This window comes from Hetaerina americana, unplaced genomic scaffold (genome assembly GCF_022747635.1).
Source record: "Hetaerina americana unplaced genomic scaffold, ioHetAmer1.1.p SCAF_9, whole genome shotgun sequence".
Classification (NCBI taxonomy): Eukaryota; Metazoa; Arthropoda; class Insecta; order Odonata; family Calopterygidae; genus Hetaerina; species Hetaerina americana.
Window position 1 is genome coordinate 20396197 of NW_027287538.1, and position 20344 is coordinate 20416540.

Genomic DNA, 20344 nt, shown 5'->3' on the forward strand with positions numbered 1-20344 from the left:
GGGATTGATTTCTATTTGCTAGTCATTTAACCATCTGCCTCCCACTCACCGAGGTGATAACTTCCGTGTCCTTGTTGCTTAACACCGTTTCTTCATTTGCTATCTTCCTTGCGCAAATGTTCGGCCCATAAACTTCTGGCGCTAACGATCCTGATGGTACTGTTTTATTATGTGGTTTCCACGAAATGTACAGATTTTTCTAACAAATATAATGTGCTCTATCCTGATGTGCTTTAAAGACTGATGTACCATGGATTATTACAAAGGTGCATGTTTGTACTGAAACGAACACACAATTTTCACAGAGGGTAATTTGTATTTGCATAGTACTTTACAATGCATCGCAAGGGTTTGTGGCAGGGGGTCATACCCCAGATTATACAACAGACTACTTAATCTTAAACCTATACTGAAGCCTATCTCCTCCAAGTGATATATCGCATCATTTGTCAGGTTATCAGAAAGTATGGCACAGTCTAATTGGCTATTTTCAATACATTTGGTCTATCTTCCCAAAATTTACTGTGATATTTTGTATTTGCGCTCGCTTTTCTTATTTTCCTACGTAAGATTCATTTTTCACTTCCTTTGACTCCTAAGGCTCATTTCAAAATTATAAGCGGCCAAATGCCTCCATTCCCGCTACAGTTGATGTCTTTATGGGAGGATTCTCTATTCGATTGTGAAAATCAATTTCCACAGATGACTAACGTATGCTAATTTCCCGACGTTACTAGCCTTAGCTGATTTGGTTACCGATCATCAAATATGGCAATTCAGATGCTAACAAACCGAGCAACATAGAAAGTACGAGGTACGTACTTAATTTATTTTCATGTATTTTGTTACCTCTCATAACTAAACACAACCTGATATCTAACACTACAGTAAGCGCCTCCTCAATTCCGCATACCTCCTTCCTCCCTTCATCCCGTCTACATCCCTATCCTATTTCTGCCCCTTCCCCGTTTCCTCAACATTTTGCCCTATGTCACAGGCTTCAACATCCGATAGCCGAGTTCAATGTGCTTTACACCCATCTTTCCTGGTTCTTTTCGATTTCTCCCAACAATCTCCTCTCTCCTCCACCATACCTTGCCTAGCAATTCCTCGTTTGTTTTACTTTCTGTCCATTTCACCTTCTCCATTCTTCTCCACACCCACATTTCAAAAGCCTCCAATCTACGCCTATCATCCTGATTCAATGACGTTTCCTCGCTGTGCAAAACCACGCTCCATATCAAAGTTTTGAAGAGCCTTTTCTAAACATCCTTAATCAACGTCCCAGTCATCAATGCCTTCCTCCTTGAGTGAAAGCTTCTTTGCCTAACGTAATTCTCCTTTTCATGTTACTACGTGTACTACTTCGACAATCTTGGCTGGAAACACTTCATCTATAAGTAAAATATTCCCCTGTCCTAGTTTATAAACTTCTAAATTCAAATCTTAAAATTTGAATTTAGAAGTTTAGAGAGAGTTTAGGAGAATATATATGTAAATATATATATATATATATATATATATATATATATATATAATATATATAAATGTATTATTACGAAATATATCACGAAATCCCGCCATACGGCGAACAAATATTCCTTCACATGGAAATAGATATAAGGAAAAGGGATAGGAGCATATATAAATGACGAACACAGTATATATATATATACACATACATAAATATATATATATATATATATATTCTCCTAAACTATCTCTAATATATATGGAGGCAGGAAAAATGAATGAAGAGTACACTGGTCGGCGGTGGGATGTTGAATACAGGGTTAGAATGTTAGGCAAACGAGGAAAGAGAAGGAACAGGATAGGGATGTTGGACGGGATGAAGGGAGGAAGGAAGTGCTCAGAGATGAAGAGGGACCTGATTTAGAGTAGGTTTCTGCATATTCACATAGGTATAGATACAAGGGCAAACTGGAGCTTAGTCATCAGCAAACCTAACTGATTTTACCAATTCCCCTTCGACTTTCATTCCTGCCTCCACTTCTTCCCATGCCTCTTTAATCATTCCCTCCACATATACGCTGAGCAACACTGGTGATAATGGACAACCCTGCCTTACACCTCTTCCTAACACTTTCTATCCGGACTCTTCATCCCCTACTCCCATCTGAGCGATCTGAGACATGTACATGTTATGGATAATTTTCCTATCCCCCAATCCAATCCTATTTTCTGCAATGTACTGATTAATTTTACCAAGCTCACTCTGTGGAACGTATTCGCGAAATATACGAAACTCATATGCACCATACCATTTGATACGCAATGTGTTTATTTTTGATCGTATTTTTTGGTACCCGCGTGAGAACAACAGAAAGTCGCCAGTTAGCTTGGACCCTCCTACCGAATTACCGGATATATCAAATAGCCTGTGGCCAGAGCCTCCAATCCCTGCAGTGCCTTGCAGATGATTCATGATTCCCCGCTCGCGATCTACTTTTTTTCCTCCCCTCAAAGTCCGATTCTCTCCGTTGAAGTCATAATTATTTTCTCTCCACACCAGGCCTCTGATTCTGTCGCTGTCCCAGCTGATTCTTATCATAGTGGAACTCGTGGGATGATAAGCGTATCTTGGCGCATTCCTAATTAGTCAGACACAGGAAACTTTTGGTGTTAGAATGGCAGCTATCGCAAAGCGGTGTCGCGACAATACTGCTACGTTGTGCCATCCTCGAGGAATTGTTTACCATTGCTGTTTTATGGTGATCAAACAAATTAATCCCCCCATCATATTCATATTGTTACTCGAGCGAGGTTGAGGATAGGTACTGCGCCAGTACGAGGCATACACTAAAAGGAAGGCACATTAAGTGATAAACAAAATGTATTGATTATAAAAAGTTTTTTGACGGTTTTAGTTTCCTATAGACCTAATTTACTTTTCACACAATCGCCGTTCACTTCTAAGCTTTTTTTTGTTACGTTCAACCAGCTTAAATAAATGAAACAGTTTCTGGCGTCACTTGGTGGAAATTCTTCATATTGAAATTAAATTTAAAATACTTCGCCTTTCCACATAAACCACTTTTATTACTACCTAGGTTTCGTTATGGTATAACATCATCAGGACTTTGAAGTTGTTTATGTGGAAAGGCGAAGTATTTTAAATTTAATTTCAATTCAACCAGCTTCTTTAATCCCTCAGCATATTAGTTGGCCGTCTGGTAATTGAACCAGTTGATAGAGGCAATCTTGAGTTCCTCGTTGTCTTCAAACTGAAGTTCGTCAAGCCAGTGTTTCAAGTGCAAGAAGAGGAAAAAGGCGCTAAGTACAGTCTTATTCTTGTCTCAAGCAGTCCAAAAACGCTCGTCCACTCGACATTCTTTGCTCTTTGTGTTGGTCTAGTGGTAAGCATTTTCGGTTCCCACTTTGCGCACTATTTGTGATATCCGAGCTTTTCCGTAACAAACGTGTATAAAGAGGGATGCGTCCAACAAGAGGAAATTGATCAGCTAGAATACTAATCGTCGATCACAAATAGGGTCGCAGGTCTTGGTCCACTTGTTGATCGATTTCATCTGTCTGGATACGGAGCCACTCCGTTTTTAATCGTGCACATTTGTGCGACCATTTTTGAAGTCTCGATACCATTGTCTCATCATGGCACCACTTGCGGCGGAGCGACATGAACATAGCTAGTAGATATGCACATATCTTGTTGGATAACACAATTTGGGGCAGCAGAATAATTAAAAGTATGAACAGCCAAGGAAGTTAAGTCAGGGTTTAATGTTGAGATTGGAGGTTTTCTGAAAACAAATTTGTGTACCTGGATTTTTTTGCGGATACCATTGGTTTTTTCTTCCTGCAAAAAAGGCTGCAATATTCCGAAACGTATGCTAATCGGGAAAGTTATCACATATTAGTAAGCATCAACTTCCTGGGATCATGGGTGTTGGTGTGCAACTATAAAAAAGAATCCCTCTTCAAGGTAGGTGCCCTAGACAACAAAATTTTACGCTCAAAAGTCTACAATATCCTAACCAAATCGTAGCAGTACCAGATTTCATTCTGAAATAGGTTACTAGTTTCAGAGAATGTGAATTTTCCTCTCGAATGATAATGTGATGTTAAACGTAGGTTTGGGGAATTTTATTTTGGCTTTTTAGGCAACAGTCTTCGGTGATAATCGAAAGACATCCATCTATTTTATTCATTTTAATATATTAGAAAAAAGAGAATGCTTAGTCTGGGCGTTTTTCCCGAGTTAACCCTACTTTTTCACAGGGTCATTGGTAGCAGGGTAATGCAATTGATTCCTTTCGGCATTACTTAATGCCAAAAATATGCATTGTAATCCGCTCTTCGATTAGTTATCTTTTGCTCAACAATAAGTACTGAACAATCCGTCATTCGATCAATAATATTTTCATCAACAATACCACTTAGACAACAATTAAATTCAACTTGTGGTTTAATTGTCTGTTCAACGATTCACACTCAAATTTGCTCTTATTATGGTCTTAACTGCCCCATTTTCGCAATATTTGCGCCTGGCTAAAGGCATTGTGCCATAAATATGCATGAGGCAGCGCGGGCAGTAATATGGTAATTGTTGAAGCTGTAAATAATAATTCATGAATTAACATGAGCTCAAATATTCTCTTGACTGATGTTCTGATTCTCGTGCACTTGGTCTCGCTTTCTCAGGGCTCTTTTGCAAACATTGCACGGCGTGCATAATATTTCATGGCATGCTGATAATACTTCGGTTTTACTTCTTTTAATTAAGATACTGTGATATCTGAGCTGGTTCGATATTATCTACCGCCCTTGATGATCACGCTTGTCATTATCAATGCACTAAATCCTGAGATAGAATCGACCCAGGTCCTCCAATCGGTCTGTTTCCAGAAAGGCTAAAACAGCAATTTTTCTCTATGACGTCTGTCATTAATTTATTTCGCCCATCTCATATCCGGAGCATCCTTCTCTCTCCGTAGTTCTTCCCGGTCACTTCCCCCTCCCCCACCCAACGAGATGAATGTTATCATTAGGTCATCTTCTTTCTCAAAATGTGTCCAATAATCTAATCCCCTCTCCTTTTCAGAGTTTTCATATGACTTGTTCCTCTATCCGCTCTCATAGCTGTTGGCTCTTCGTTAATTTCCCCCCTTGTTCCATTTAATCTCCACCATTATTCTGTATAGTACACGCTCCAGCATCACATTAAAAATATTTTTCCAGTCAATCTTCAGCCTCAATTATTATCCGGACCACGCTACCGCAGAGAAGCATGCTCCAGTTATGTGCCTTGGTGAAATGCTGCTTACTGTTCATCAAATCAAAACTTATATTTATCTTATCCAACCATTCGTTAGTTATTTCATTTCGTCCGTTTTTGAGAGTATTTTTCAGAAAGAGGACGCCATTTGTTCCTTCGAAAGTGTTTTGGTAAAAATATGCGTGATTTTCCTATTTACTTTCATGTCTTCAATTTTTTTTTGTTCGTAACGTTTCTTAGACATTAATGTGGTAAATGTTTCAAGATTACTTTAATTGCTTACTTTTTTATATCAGTGCTTGACGTGGGATATTCATTGCGTCATTTAATCAGTTAATGAGACTACTTCTGGATAGACGACATCCTGTTCGGTTCCTGCAGAGAAAAGAAGACATTCTACAGACTTCAAGAATTTGTGATCAAGGTGAGGAAATGAGTTTGTATTTTAAGGAGTAGAAATGAAAATTTCATAAAAAATGCTGCAGTACTTCCATGAGTACGTATAACAAAGTATTCATGGTTAGCGTTAAGCAAAATTAATTTGGAAATGGTTGCGTATTTCCTGTGCAGTTGGAGTATGAGCAGTATGCCACGTTCAGTTTCTTCAACAAAGAGTATGGAATGGAAGTGAGAAGGTAGTTGACCGGGAAAATTGCGTTCGAAATGTTTGTGCGTGTTCCTTACTGCAGAATTCAAAACTTATTCTTAAGATTTGTGTCATTTGCACGACGAATGTCTAATATATAGACAGAATGCATCCAGGGCTATGAGTTTTCGGGTGTATTCACCAAGAGATTTGGCAGTGTTTTATATTCACAGTGCAGGATAGAAGAGCAGGTGCGTTATTGAATGTAATTCAGGAATGTATACATTCCAGGGACGTTAATGGTGTATTGATTGTCGGGCAAAGTTACATAACGGCACTCCACTCGTCTTCGAGGCTACAATTTCATGCATTTGAGTGTAAATACAGAGGGAGAATTTTCGAGATCTAGGTATTCGAGAGTACACTAATAATGTCGACGGACTTTGGGTCCTTGAAAAGAAACAAGACGGAATGTGAGAGTTCAAAGTACCCTAATTCTGTAGATTCATATCTGTGAGAATATTTACATGGTTATATATTGTAGTTCACAGTGTGTGGTCTAGCACTAACATATGGAGAATTTCAACAAATAACGACACTTACTTTCTGAACACGGCCCCTGTTTCGTCCTTCTCTTTGGATGCTATCGCACTGATTTCGCTACACGTTCCCATTGCAAACATTGATAGGTCGATGCCAGTGTAATCATTGTGTGAGCATGTAATTTCTTACGCTATGGACGAGTAGACGAACACACGTATGCCTTGGGGCGTTGATCGTTACCTGCAGCTAGGGCATCCGGCTGATCATGCCCTCGGGCGGGGGTGATTCTCGCGGGGGGGACGGAGGAATGGGAGGGTTAAGTTAGAGGAAAGAGGGTGAGGACACCCAATGTATCTTGGCGTGGAAGGGGGGGGAAGGGTGCAGGAGGATGGGATGGGTCCGGCTCTTTCCGCGCACCCTCCAGGAGAGTTTCGACGTGAACATTTCGGTTCGCGCCTGCGCAAATGCTTCCCCTCCCCGCCACTCCCCCTCCTCGCCTCATCCCCTCCGCTACGGACATTGTCGCCAGAGCATCGCGCGCACAGTGAGAGGAAACAGGTGCCGCAGTGTTGTTTGAGAGCGATCGGCTGGTGCAGCGTTTGGGGAGAATAATTTCGTTACGCGTTCTCGCTCATCGCCCTACTTGTTTCCGTTGGAGTGTGTGCCCTCATCGTCGCTACCCTTTTTGACAGCTCAGCGCCTCCGTGTTAGTGTGTGTCCGGGTGGTGGGCTGTCTGCCGTTTGACTCCGGGATCCTCGTGGGGGAGAGAACATTCCTACAGGATGGGGAAGCGAATACAGACTGTGGCCATGATGACCTGCATGAAGACCCTGCTGATGCTCTTCAATTTCGTCTTCTGGGTAAGGCAGAACACCGCCCTTCCCCACCTCACTCTCGCCCCTCCCATATGCTTCGGTTCCATTGCCCGCAATATCACGACTCTTTCATGGGAGTCGAACTTATTGTTTCCCTGTATTTTGGTGGACCCAGTTTAAAGTTGAAGGTTTCGGTTCGTCCTCGTCAATGAGTGGGTAGGGGCATGCTGGATAGATACCCTTACGCGGCGAAAGATCGGAATTGGTATCCGAGAGGCATCTCGTCGGACGCTCGAATCGATTGCGGATTTGTCTTCTTTGGTCGGCGAGGTCAAAGGTCGTAGTTCCCTGCAAGGTGAATGTGAGCTCGTTAACATACGTATGTGTGTGTGTGCGTTCGTGGGTGAGATGAGAGAGAGGTCGCGGAGTCAGGACGATTTTTTCGCGAATACGGATCGTTACTTCCCCGAGCATATTGCGTTTCCCCCCTCTCTTTGACACCACGTCGCACCGCTTCGTCAGCCTTCTTCTCGGGAAATTGTGCGAAAAACGTCGGGGAGGTCAGCGTGTGCGATTGCGCTCTCGACTCTATTTATATCTAAATAAATGTGTGCATGCATACTCTTTCTTGCCCTCCCAAGGATTCGCATATTTGTGCCGACCCTTCTCAAGGAAAGTGTGTTAGTGGGAGGTTTGGAAAGGATGTAAATTGAAAAAAAAATTCGGCCGGCCGACACCGCTGGAGTAGAAGTCTACCAGGAATCCCGAATCGATAACACCGACGTCTTCACTATCTCGAGGGAAATGGGACAACATTCACGGGTTTAATTCGCTCGCACCTAATTAAATGAGCCTGCACTCAGGGGACGGTCGCCTCTGATGATTTCGTAGCGGGGAACGAAATATTTTGGCATCCTTCCCAGATTTTATGGCAGGAGATGAGTGAGGACCGTGCATTCTCGGCTCGCTGAAATGTGCCCTTAATGCGAAAGGTCATAGGCTTTCCGTCCGTTGATCTACGTGTCAACTGTGGGGGCGGGGGACGGTTAGAGGATTTTATTCTGCGATGATTAAGCGTTCGATAAACGCCGACGCGCATGATTGAATAATTGAAGCACGCGGTTTTGGCGATTCTTACTGATAATAAATGTTTTGTGACGCGATTGTTTTATGCTTTGACGCTAAACAGCAATGGGTACTCGGGAGGTCAGTATGCTCTGAGCTAAAATGCAATTTTAAAAATAAATAACTCCGTCTCCCACTTCATGGGGTTATTCTCTAGGTTAGAATATGCCATCCATATTCTCTTACATGGGCCTTATGTTATTTTTAAAGGATTAAATGTGTATTTATTTGGAAATGAGAATAATGACATAGAATCTATGCAGATTTGTCATTCGTTCATACATTTTAGAACTTAAAATTAATCGGACATATTGAGGGATACGTATGCCTTAATCTCACATCTTTCCCCTCCTTCTGCCCACCCTTTTCACCCCCCCCCTCCCTACCTTCCCCTGTCTCCTGCTGCTGCGTGGTCCGTGTAATCGTTGCGGAAATTCACCCGATGTATAAGGAAACCTTTTTTTTGCATACAAGTCCAGCTGATTACCCCCACCCCCGAATCCTATTAATTTTTTTAGGCATTACGTATTTCACTCTGGATGCAAACGAATTCGGCAGAGATAGTGTGTTCTTTGCCCAAAGATGATATGATGTGTAATGTGCAGTGAACGATAAGCAAGATGATATTCTATTCTTATCCTCGTGTCCAATCCGCTCGCCGATTATCGACCGCTGTTCGAAATAATTCGAAGGAAAATTTTTGCTGCCATTTGCTCAGAATTTTGTTGAAGCGGTAATTATTTCAATTCCACCTCAAGGGTGTCGTTTTATCTTTCGATTTCGCATCCTGCGATACTGTGCGACATGCTGTATTCCTCTGGCTTTAGTGCGAATAAGCAAAATATCCTAGTTTATACCCTCTTTGTAATTACTTTGCAGTTTCTTTCGATTTTTTCGCATGTGCCCCAGTTCGCGAGCGCTTCTCGCTCAAAATCAATCCAGCCAGCTTGTTCGCAACAGGCGTCTGTGAACCCAAAGCTCCAATGTCTCGGAAGTTTCTTCAAATGTGCACCACTCATAAGTAATATTATGCAGCTTTTCGCGAGTCTGATTTTTAAGGAATCCATTTAATTAAATGAAAAAAAAACACCCTTGGACATTCCGAAATTTAACTATACGGACTGCGGGATTACCAAAGATGGAAGTAGCAAGTTGTGGTTGTCAGGATAGCCCTCACCAAGGAGACTTTAAAGCATGTTTAAGCCTTCATCATTAAAAAATGACATTAAATTGAACGAAGGAAACGGTTCAAGAAAAAAATTGTTTGTAGTACAGTTTTTGGCTGTTGTAAAAGTACGATACGAAAGGACGGTAGACAAAACGAGATAATAATCGATGAATATGTGATACTACGGCAGGGTGGTGAAAATAAAACGGACAGACTTGAGTTGCAAATTAATATTGTATCAGAAATCTACGGAAGAGTGAGAAGGAAACTAAAAAAGGGGTCATTTCGGTCGTGGACGTAATAACACTTCCTTTCATTATTTTATCTCTTATCCGTAATGTTCACTGCCGTTCATTTCTTGGTCATATTTAATTGCGCTCCATATTAAAGTTTTCACCTGCCTTCTCTTTACGTACATACAGGGTGAATACCAAAAGTAATGCAATCGAATTTCCCGCGCCGCTCGTATTGGTCGGAGTGGAATCAAACCACTTGGAGCAGGTGCAGGGGAACGCTAAGCTTTGCCACGAAACCGGTCTCAGTGCTCTCCAAGCTGTAAAAGCGGCAGAACACCAGTTATTGTAAACCTCTACGCGCCGACCGTATCACGAAAAAATGGAATCAACGATCAAGCAACGTTACGCGATCACTAATTACTTATGGTACCTGCCATCAACACCCGACTTTTTATGAGCCCTTCTTTACCTAACGTAATTCTTCTTTTTTTAATGTCACCACTGCCCCTCCCACAATATGAGATGAAATTGATTTGTGTTGTACAGACGTATTTCCACTCACAATTTGCTATTGTTGATAGATTTATAAATATGGGAAATTCATAGATCTTTCTCTGGTCACTCTCTGGAAATGTAACTTTACTAAAAAATGGTAAATCATTCGACGCAATGAGGTGTGTTGTAATGCAAGGGAAAAAGTTAGTCTATACTTCAAAGATGAAGTGTTCTTGCGTGACCTCTGTTCGTTTTTTAAATTTGCAATTCGAATTTTTTTTCAAAGTGACACCGATGGATTGATGTCAGCTTCGGAAATGGGGGGAGTCATTTTTCATTGACCCTCATAGCCCCCAAGTATTTCAAAATCTGAGAACGTTTTAAATCTTTATAAACTGTTTAAAATCTGAGATCGAGAAGGTAAGTTTTTGAAAAATCACTGTAAGGCTTTGTTATTGAAATGTTCGCTCTTACATGAAACTAGAATTTGTTATAATCTTACGACTATAGGAAAATCGTAAAGGTTGTCATCCCCCCCACCCTTCCCTCCCATGGCTACGCTCTCACATTCCTTCGCTGAATCCTAGTTGCGCTCCTGAATAATATCGTCCTGTAATTACTACGACATTTCTGTCATCTAACGTATTTGTTTCTTGTAGTTTACGGTAGCCCGTGAGCACTTAACCAACACTCCCTCTTCCTTATTCAGAATTGAGATTATCATCTAGTTGAAGCCTATCAGTTTCAGTTGTCCGCTCATAATCCATTTTATGGCGTAGGAAATACAAGTTCTGTTTTGGAGTGCTGGTTTTATGTCAGGTTAAGGTAAAAATCGAAATTCGTTTATTGCATCGGGACGCCATTTTTTTCAGTTCAATTTCCATGCATTGTTCAGACCTGAGTTCCGGATGTTGAATGCGCAGCATTTTCGTGAGACGACAAAATAATAAAGTTTCTAATTGCGCCGTCTAATTAGCTTTTGTTTTCATTGAAAGTTATACTTTTCGTTGCGGTAATTTGATAAATAATACGACTGATACGGATCTCATATTTTAAGTGAGGGAATGTATTATTTTATATAATTCGGGCCTGGGTCGCGATAGTACAGGGGTAGAACGTTGGAATACTAACCGAAGGGCCCGGGTTTGATTCCCGGGCAAGTCTCTCTGGGCACCCTCAGCTCCACCCAAGCTGTGTGATTTTTCGGGTACCAGATCTTTCTGGGAAACCATAACCGGCACAGGGAAAGGAACTGGCCCTCCTACCCTAATGTGTGAATCTCATACGTTAGTGCTGAATGTCGTATGGTAGTGAATTTCACAATTTAGTACTGGGTGAACTCTACCATCACCTACCAAACCGACCTTATGGTTGATTACTGTATTATTGATGCGAATCTCCTTTGTTTGCATTTAAGGAAAACAACTGTTTGAAAGAGATCTGCGATAATTTCCGTTCTTCGTGAGTGGATTCGAGAAAATTATTAGCAATGGCGTCTGTTTCATTGCAGAGGCATTTTTCGCCCTGGCAGAAAGTGGGAGGATCGTCTTGAAAATAAGGAACTTCGGGGGAGAGGGAAATATGTTTGTAACTTAGCGGAGAAAATGTTCACCGCCTGAAGGGTTTTCACGCAATTATCGACCGGGTTCGTTTAAGCAATATTCCGGGAAGGAAGGGAGCGCCTTTCCCGCGAGACTTCACAGTCAAGCCTTCAGAGTAAACACGTCAGAAGGAGGGGGGTGACGTATTTAAAGGCGTGCGGGGGTGTTGAAAGCACCCCCCCTCCTCCCCCACCTAAAACCCTCCAGCCTCAGCTCAAAAGTCTGAAACTCAGAAAACACCTGAATTCGTCCTCATTTGTTTTTTTTTCATTTCCCCGGAGTTGGAGAGGAGAGAGAAACAGATTTCGTGAACATGGAAAACAAAAGCAAGGCATAAAATATGACTTTCGCATCCGGTGCCCTTAGTGAACGAATGCAAGTTTAATATCTCCTCCCCCACCTAGAGGATGATAATAAAATTTCCAAGCGGAATAAAAAACATTCCGTCACTAAGGTTGGGACGGAAGTGTTTTGTTTGTTTGTTTGTTTATTTTTTTCTAGGTTTCCTCCTAAGAGTAGTATGCAGCGCCATTGTCGTTTCGCGTTTTCTGTAGAAGAGCTTGGTTCTTCTTCCTGAACGAAATTTACTTGTCTTTTCGATAATAATATCCGCTTAAGAAAAAAACATTTTAAAACGAATCCTGCGACTTAATGGGTGACGTCGCCGTAGAAACGGGAGTAAATATATTAGTGTTACGTTCTGATGGTCAGAATGCAAGGCGTCTGCTGAATTTCCATTGGTTTTCCCTGCTCCATTGTTGATTTTTGTATCAATGTCGAGCTTTTCGTATCCTTTAAGATGTCTTGCATCACCTTGAGTGACCATTGCAGTTAAAGAAAAGGGTCATAAGTTCATCATTCATTGAGTTGGGTCGTTTGTAATAGTTAGGCACTTTATTCGGATCTAATGCCATGTATCTCCGGGTGGTAGAAGACTCTCTGTTTTAGGGTTCTGTCGACACCATTTTCACCACGGCTTGTCAATCGGAGGACAAGTGAAAGGTTTTCTAAATCCTCCACTGTTCAAGTATGGGTTTGTAGTAGTTCTCCGATCTATGCAAGTATATCCTGTATCCTGCCAATCTCTTCATTCTCCGCAAAGCCCTCCCTTGTACCGACATATTCCGATATACACTTATCATAGTTCGTCGTAGGCCTTCCTCTATGTATACGAGATCTGCGCGGAAGGTATCCATTCATGCAATATTTTGAGAAGTATAACCTACCTAGAACAATGGTGAGGCCTTATTCCCATCCAAAGTACTCCCATTGGGACCTCACACACTTATCCCAGCATCTCTTTCACTTTTCAATACAATCGGCATAGTCCTTTTTATCGTAATGGTCCTCAGCTCCCTTGTTGCATTATCCTTATTATTTCGTCAACCGACTGATGGGACGACAGAGGTTTTCTTTCAGGGTCATAGCCGTAGACCCATGACTCATCTCCAGTTGTGACCTTTTTTAAGGTAACTTGGGTCATCGTTTGCGGCTTGGAGCAAGTCCCCTGCAACTGCAGTTCGAGATAAAAGAGAATGCGACGACGCAGCTGATGACCATTCCGATAACATGGATTTTGCGGATTGTTTTAAAAAGTGAAATAGACGCTGGGATAAGTGTGTGAGGTCCCAAGGGGAATACTTCGAATGGTGACTAAGGCCTCCTCATTTTTTTAGGTAGTTTATTTTCTAAAAATATTGCGTGGCTAGATCTTTTCCAGATGTAACTCGTAAGATTTCCCCTTGTCTGCATTACCTTCTGTTATGATCTTCAAGTTACCTATCGTTCCTCAGGATATTTCCAAAAAAACTAATTTTCTTTTCTTGTTCAAGTGTTCTCCATAGACTTCTCTCTCTTCGCCCATTCCACGAAGTATTCCATCATTTGTCCATCACCTCTGTCCATTTTGTTTTCATTATTCTTCCGCAAAACCACATTTTCATCTGCTCCAATGTTCTCTTCTCTGTTGCCCTTTTTTTATAAGTCTCACATCTGTAAAAAGAATGAGACTCCCTTTAAAACTCTCTCTTCCTCTTGCCAACACTGGTAATATTTACCATTACTAGTTGCCTCTTTTGATAGCAATCCTTCTACATTATTCCTATTCTGCTTACTGTATCGTCTTTGCTCCATCAATCGCTTTTGATCCTGCTGCATAAATATGACAACTCTTCCACTTCTTCTAGCCTGCCACACCTTATTCTGACTGGAAAATTATTTTCCCTAATTCGATTGCAGACTACATTACCTTGGTCTTAGTCTTGTTTGTCTTGAGATGGTACTTATTTATCCCATTATCGATCGATGGTGACTATGTATCCTAGAGAGTTGGCTAGTATATCTGTGATATTTTCCACGAAGTGATCGCATTAGTATTTTTTTGTTCAGATAATACTAGGTGCGCAATAGTCCCTCTCGCTTGAAGTACTATTATAATGGTTTATAGAGTTGAAGTTCCCTCGCGACTCTTCAGATAGCAACAGGATTGATCCATGTACTAAAAATTACATTTCAATATGCGGGCACATGCTTACTATTTACGCATGTAATTGACGTGCTAAAAATTTAGCCCTAGTTCATATTAATCGCGATGCTATTGAAATGCATTACATTTGAACTTTGATCTCATACTTCAGTAAAATCGTCAAAAAAACCTTGACTCTGAATGCTTTCAACATGAACATGGGTTTTAATAACGTTTGACCAGGATGATGTATAAGACACAGCGAAATCTATTGATACCTGATGGAGACAGATTGTGATAATCATGCGATGAAAGTTTTTCTTACATCTACATCTCGTACACTACCCCGCCAGCCATCGAAAGTTCGCATGGCAGGGGGTGTTAGGTGAGCAGCCTTACAGCATCCACTCCAATACTTCCACAAACACTTGACACCCATGCGATCAACCGAAAGGGTGTTTGGAAGGGTGATAACGGGACAACAATTCATGAAATATCCCTTACACGAATGCCACAACTGTTATAATATTAGTGATTACTCCACTGACTACAAGAAGAATGCAAACAAGGAAATCCATTAAAAATGGTGGGCTCACATGCAATGCTTTCTCTGATTATCGGGTAGCATTCCTCTCACGCAGGACGGACATTTAACTCATGAATTATACCTGCAATTTTATTTGTTTACACGACACGCCGCCCCCGGACACAAGGGTGCTAGGCGGGGGGGGGGGGAAGGGGGGTTAAATGTAACTTGTAGGTTCCTAACTGTTTTCTCCAGTGCCTTCCGATTTCCATATTAGTGTTTCTCCCTGTATTGTGTTTGGGAAAAATGAATACTTGACTCTATCCTTTCGGGAATATATCTCTCTTATTTGGTGGCAATAGTGTCTGTCCTGCTAATGTGATTGTGGGGATGAATAATTTCCCTTATACCCTTGCATGTCGGATGCAAAACTACACGAGTGGCTTCTTATGCATTAGGTTTAATTTGGCCCTGAGTCTTCGCATATCTAAAGGTTCTTCTAGATCTTGTGGTGTGTGTGACGCTTTTTTTAACGAATCCGACGGCTCTTATTTCTATCTTGTCCGATTCTGTAATCAAGTGTTTTTTTAGATTGACCCCGTATGCTCCCCACATACTCTTTTTATGTGGGGGTCTTACCAAAGGAAAAAATAGTATGTCTCCAACTCTTTCTCATAGCTGTGTTTCCCAACTATACGTTTGACGATTGCCAGCTTCTTAGGCGCCTCTCCGCAAATATATCTACATAATAGCCCGCAAGCCGCCGCAAGGGCGTGTGGCGAGTGGTGCTAGGTCACCACCCGTAAAAGGGAACAAAACCAATACATAAATGTAAACCAATACCCACAGTGGCGCATAAATTCAAGCAAAAATCCTTTCATTTTACCCGTATGCAAATACATGTACTATCATCGAACAAATAATTGCACCTTAGGATGCAGTAAGAAATTTACCCAAAACGTGTAAGGTAGAATTTGAAAAGCAAGAAGGCGAAATTCCACTTCCACATGGACATGCCACATACAACGGTCTCCTCCCCAAGGGCACAGGTAGGGAACGTGACCCAACGCTGCAGGTAGCGGGAGGGTCCCCCCCCCCCAAAGAGAGAGGCAAGTGATGGAAGGGGAAACTTTCTACATATTCACCCTGTTGTACATTCAGAGACTTTCCAATCCCATCTCCCCGCTCTTTTGCAAGTCCTTGGCAGCCGGTAGCGAAGAAATCTTTCGTTTGCTGTGACAGCCAACGAATAACCTCTACGGCCAACAAATAATATTTTATAGTGGCCCGAACGGATGAAAATGACTGAGGGGTTATTGGGTGGACTGTACGGTGGATGTATCAAGCGTTTGTAATGAAATGTTGTTCGTAACAACTCCTCCGCTTGCCTTACCGACGTTTGCGACTTATTGACCTACCCGCGTATCTCGAGAACGAAAGGACAGACCTAGGGATTAGAAGCGTGTTACTCTACAGTGATTACGTTGTTCATTCAATCGAACACCTGTCTCCAAGAGCCAAGCTCCGGTCGATGGTCTCTTACCATATGGGCTCTTTGAGACCTTCGGCGACGGAAGATGGATTACAACGCTTTTGAGAAGTTTGCTCATAAAGGAAATTCTACGGATATTTTATTTATTTATCATACCGCGATTAAGATGGTAATGGTGGCAATGATGATATATTAATCTCATTTTTGATAAAAATCAAAAAATGTTGGACCTGAAAAAATAAAATAACTTTTCAATGAATTTTGTAAACATTTGGTTTGTAGTTTTTCGCATCGATTATTGTTCCAGCTCCAGCGTCAAGTACATCCCTCTTATTTGTTGACCATATTTTTGTAAATGTAGTCGGAAAATATTTAATAAGGGTTGTGGTTTTAATTGGAAATGTTGGGAGTCTTTCATTTTTTTCGTGTTTAAAATAGTTTTCAGGTGGCCATTGAGAATTTCTCCGGTTATGAAGATGTGATCGATCATTCGACAGCTGGTCACTTGAACATTCATGTTTCGATCATTTCCATTTAAATAATCCAAGTTAGACCCTTTTGCATTCCTGATGTTTCTGCATAAGGGTGAAAATCAAATTTGGATGTTCATCACTAAGGTTCTTAAAACAATACTAGTGGACGATTCGCGTTTCTTGGAACATTTCCTGCCTTGGTTTGCTTCTGTCTGAATTTTCCAACCGAGCCTGTTTGGCCAATGCAGAGTGCAGTGGACATTTTGTATTCTAAAGCACAAAACATAATTTCATCCAACTGTTCTAAGCTTATCTTTCTTAGTTATGAAAATAATCTTCCCGAATTGTATTATAAAACGAATCGAAGTAATTCACCAGGTACAGGGTAATTTTAGGATCGTGCCAATGACCCAAGCAGTACCATGATACCCGATATTCGTCCTCAATCAAAACCGCATGATGTCATCCATTAATTTATATGTCCCAAATCGTCCTCAAGAGCCGCAAAATATTTCAAGTCAGATAAATTGTTGGGCAGTTTTTCCGAAACGTCCAATACGCGTGTCGTTTTTGATCTTGCATTTCTTTAAAAATATGAGAATGTCATTCAGCGCTAGTTTCGTCGAAATCGTTTTGGTTTTGATGTAAAATGCGGTCTGCAGTCGGAATCAAGATGTCGTATGCGATCAATTTACAAGGAGTGCGTTTCTCTAAAATGATTGTTGTGTGGGACTGTTTATAGAAATATGTGTCTGCATCATTGCGTTTTAGTAGAAACAAAAAAAAACGTAACGAACCCTGCCAATACCCATTTGGGAAGGAATTCTACGTGGTTATTCTAACCGAAGAAACTTTGTGTTGAAACGTTGTTTTGCGTTCCTAAAGAAGAAATAAAAGGGACATGACTGGAAGAAGGTGGTCACTAACTTCCACTTTTCTGTCATGCGCTGCGGAGGGAGGAACCAATTTTGTTTTGCAAGATGAAAGGAGTAAAAAACGCTTCGCTATAAGGTTTGTGAAGCGTCGTTGCGAAAAGATGCATTCCTTAAAGAAGGAGAAACATGTTCTTCAAATATATTAACGCATATTTCAGCAGCAGATTTAAATCATAAAACGTTTTGTAATTATGAAGTATTTTTTTCAATGTTGAGATTATAAAACTTTAAATTTGGTCATAAAAATTATGGATGTGTCTTAGATGAAGATATTCGACAGACATCAAGCAAAAATTGGCTCAAGCTAAGAAGGCGATCATGAAGAAGAGACAACTACTGAGTTCCAAGAAACTGAGGTTGTAGTTCAAGGCAGCAGTTCGGCAAAACGTTCGAATGGAGCATGGGTTTCTATGGATCCGAGATATATAACATTGGAAGAGTAGACGATAGAAGAATAGAAGCAGCTTTTGAAACATTGTGATGAAGATTATTAAATGGGCAGACAAATTGAAGAACGAGGAAGTGGTTCATAGAAGAGCTGAAGAGGACCATATGGGGAGACTCTACGGTGAAGTAAAAGAACTATAGATGGATTGGATATACACCTTGGGGCACACAATTGATTAGTTAGAAATGTAGAAGAAGGGTATATCCCGTAAACGAAGACTAAGAGACAAGGGTGCATATGAAACAAAATAAGAAGGACGTAGAGCAGAGAATCAATCAGGCAGGGGGTGAGAGGGAATGAATTGACACTGAATGGAGAAGGATTGAAGGCAGTGGTAAAACCAAACCTAAGATTGAAATATTGATGATGATGGTCATAACTTTTATTTTTAAAATTTTGCTGGGATGAAAGTATATATTCAGTTATAATTTCTTTATACTTTCATAAAACAATTATGCATATGCACTCACTATTTTAGGCCTTGTAGGACACGTATACCTTGATTTCTTTTATCACATTGAGGGAGTAGGCAAGATATGAGATAGTGTGAGATGATTATGGGTTGCTGCTTTCCTAATTGATGTGCTCACTCGAAGGCGAAGAATGTTATCGGCTGGGGAAATTAAAGCTGGAATATGTCGGGAGTGCTTCCGACCCCGATATATCAGTGTCCCTAGAGCGGCTCGTTAGGATCTCGCCCCGGCTAGATTATACTGGCGGGGTCCCATATTGACAGCCAACTTGACAGGAGGCGATTGAGAACATTCGGTGTTTTCGAAAGGTATCTAATCGCCCTCTCTCTCAAAAGTTTCGCCATTATTCTCGTTACACAGGCGAGAATAGTCTTTCGGGTTAATTGCTATCTGTTTGGTAGTAACGAAACAGCGTCAGTCGGCCATTTTGTTGAGAAAATCAGGTAGAGGGAGGATTCGCGAAAAGACTTATCTTAGAAATCGATTCCATTAAATTCGATTGACGTACTTCTCCATTCATTGACAACGGCATAATCCTTCGAGAAGCATTCCAGATCATGAAAGAATGACGTCATGCTCGCCAATTGGTTGACGGCCCATCTCGTCTGCGTTCTCCTAACATATGGATACCGTAACTGAGTGACCTCTTTGACGCGTAAGGGTGCAAAATTCGCTTCTGGGTGTCGATGCCAGAAGCGAAAAATCCCATGCCATCGCTAAGGAGGAGAATGATAAACAAACTCAACCTTGGTTACGCAAAAGCAATCTCATCCAATCTCTCGATAAGAACGAGATTAAGCTTCCTGTTATATAGATTGAAAGGTTTTTTTGATAATTTTATTTGACTTGCATATCCTTTTTTCAGACCGGCATGACTCATATATTGAACATTGCTATCAAAACTGATAAACTATAAGTCGACGAGACTACTACAGTGTTTAAGAGGAGGGTTCTACTTAATTAGCCATATTGTTTTAAAATAATGTATCCATGTCATTCTCCATTTTACCATTAATATGAAGAACACTGCCGTATCGTTACGGAAATATCTAACAGAATCGCAATCATCCATTCGCAATTGGTCAATTAAACCGCGATATCCACCTCTTCAAAGTTATCTGGTGGCATAAAGATATTCGGAAAACTAACAGATAACCCATTATCCATGCCAGGAAGAGATACAAGAACCAAGTTAAGAAATGTAAGAGCTACCGCGGTGCAGACAAAAATAGCGATCTTAACCTGGTGATCATGGACAGTAGACTGCGATACAAGAAGATGAAGAAAGAGACACAACAACCCAGATGAAACATAAAGATACTGGAAGAAAAAGGCTCAAGAGAAGAGTTCACCAGGGCCATTGAAAGGGAAGTAGAAGGAAGTAATGAAAATACCAGCAATGAGGGTCGATGGAAAGAAATGAAGAATATAATTACCAAAGCTGCAGATGAGCTCCTAATGAGTACGGTGGAAATACCTAAGAAGCCATGGATTACAGCTCAAATAAGAGGTCTCATAGACGAAAGAAGAAAATACAATGACCCAAGAAATGAGAGTAAAGAAGACCTCTTTAAACAGATGTAGGACCAGGTCATACGAGAATGCAAGAAGAAAAAGTAAGAATGAATAGCAAACTACTGCAAGGAAATTTATGGCAACATGAAAAAGGGAAATAGCGAGATGGCTTATAAACTAGTGAAGAGGCAATT

General features: G+C 41.0%; 1 protein-coding gene across 1 annotated transcript in view; it reads left to right on the top strand.

The window, feature by feature from the left end:
* The first annotated feature begins 6923 nt into the window (after positions 1-6923).
* The window catches only part of LOC139698638 (tetraspanin-7-like), a 37830-nt gene continuing 24409 nt past the window's right edge, over positions 6924-20344 (top strand). Inside the window, exon 1 of the mRNA XM_071597490.1 lies at positions 6924-7244. Within this exon, the coding sequence (XP_071453591.1) occupies positions 7167-7244 (78 nt within the window). The 5' untranslated portion in view covers positions 6924-7166. The remainder of the gene's footprint in view (positions 7245-20344) is intronic.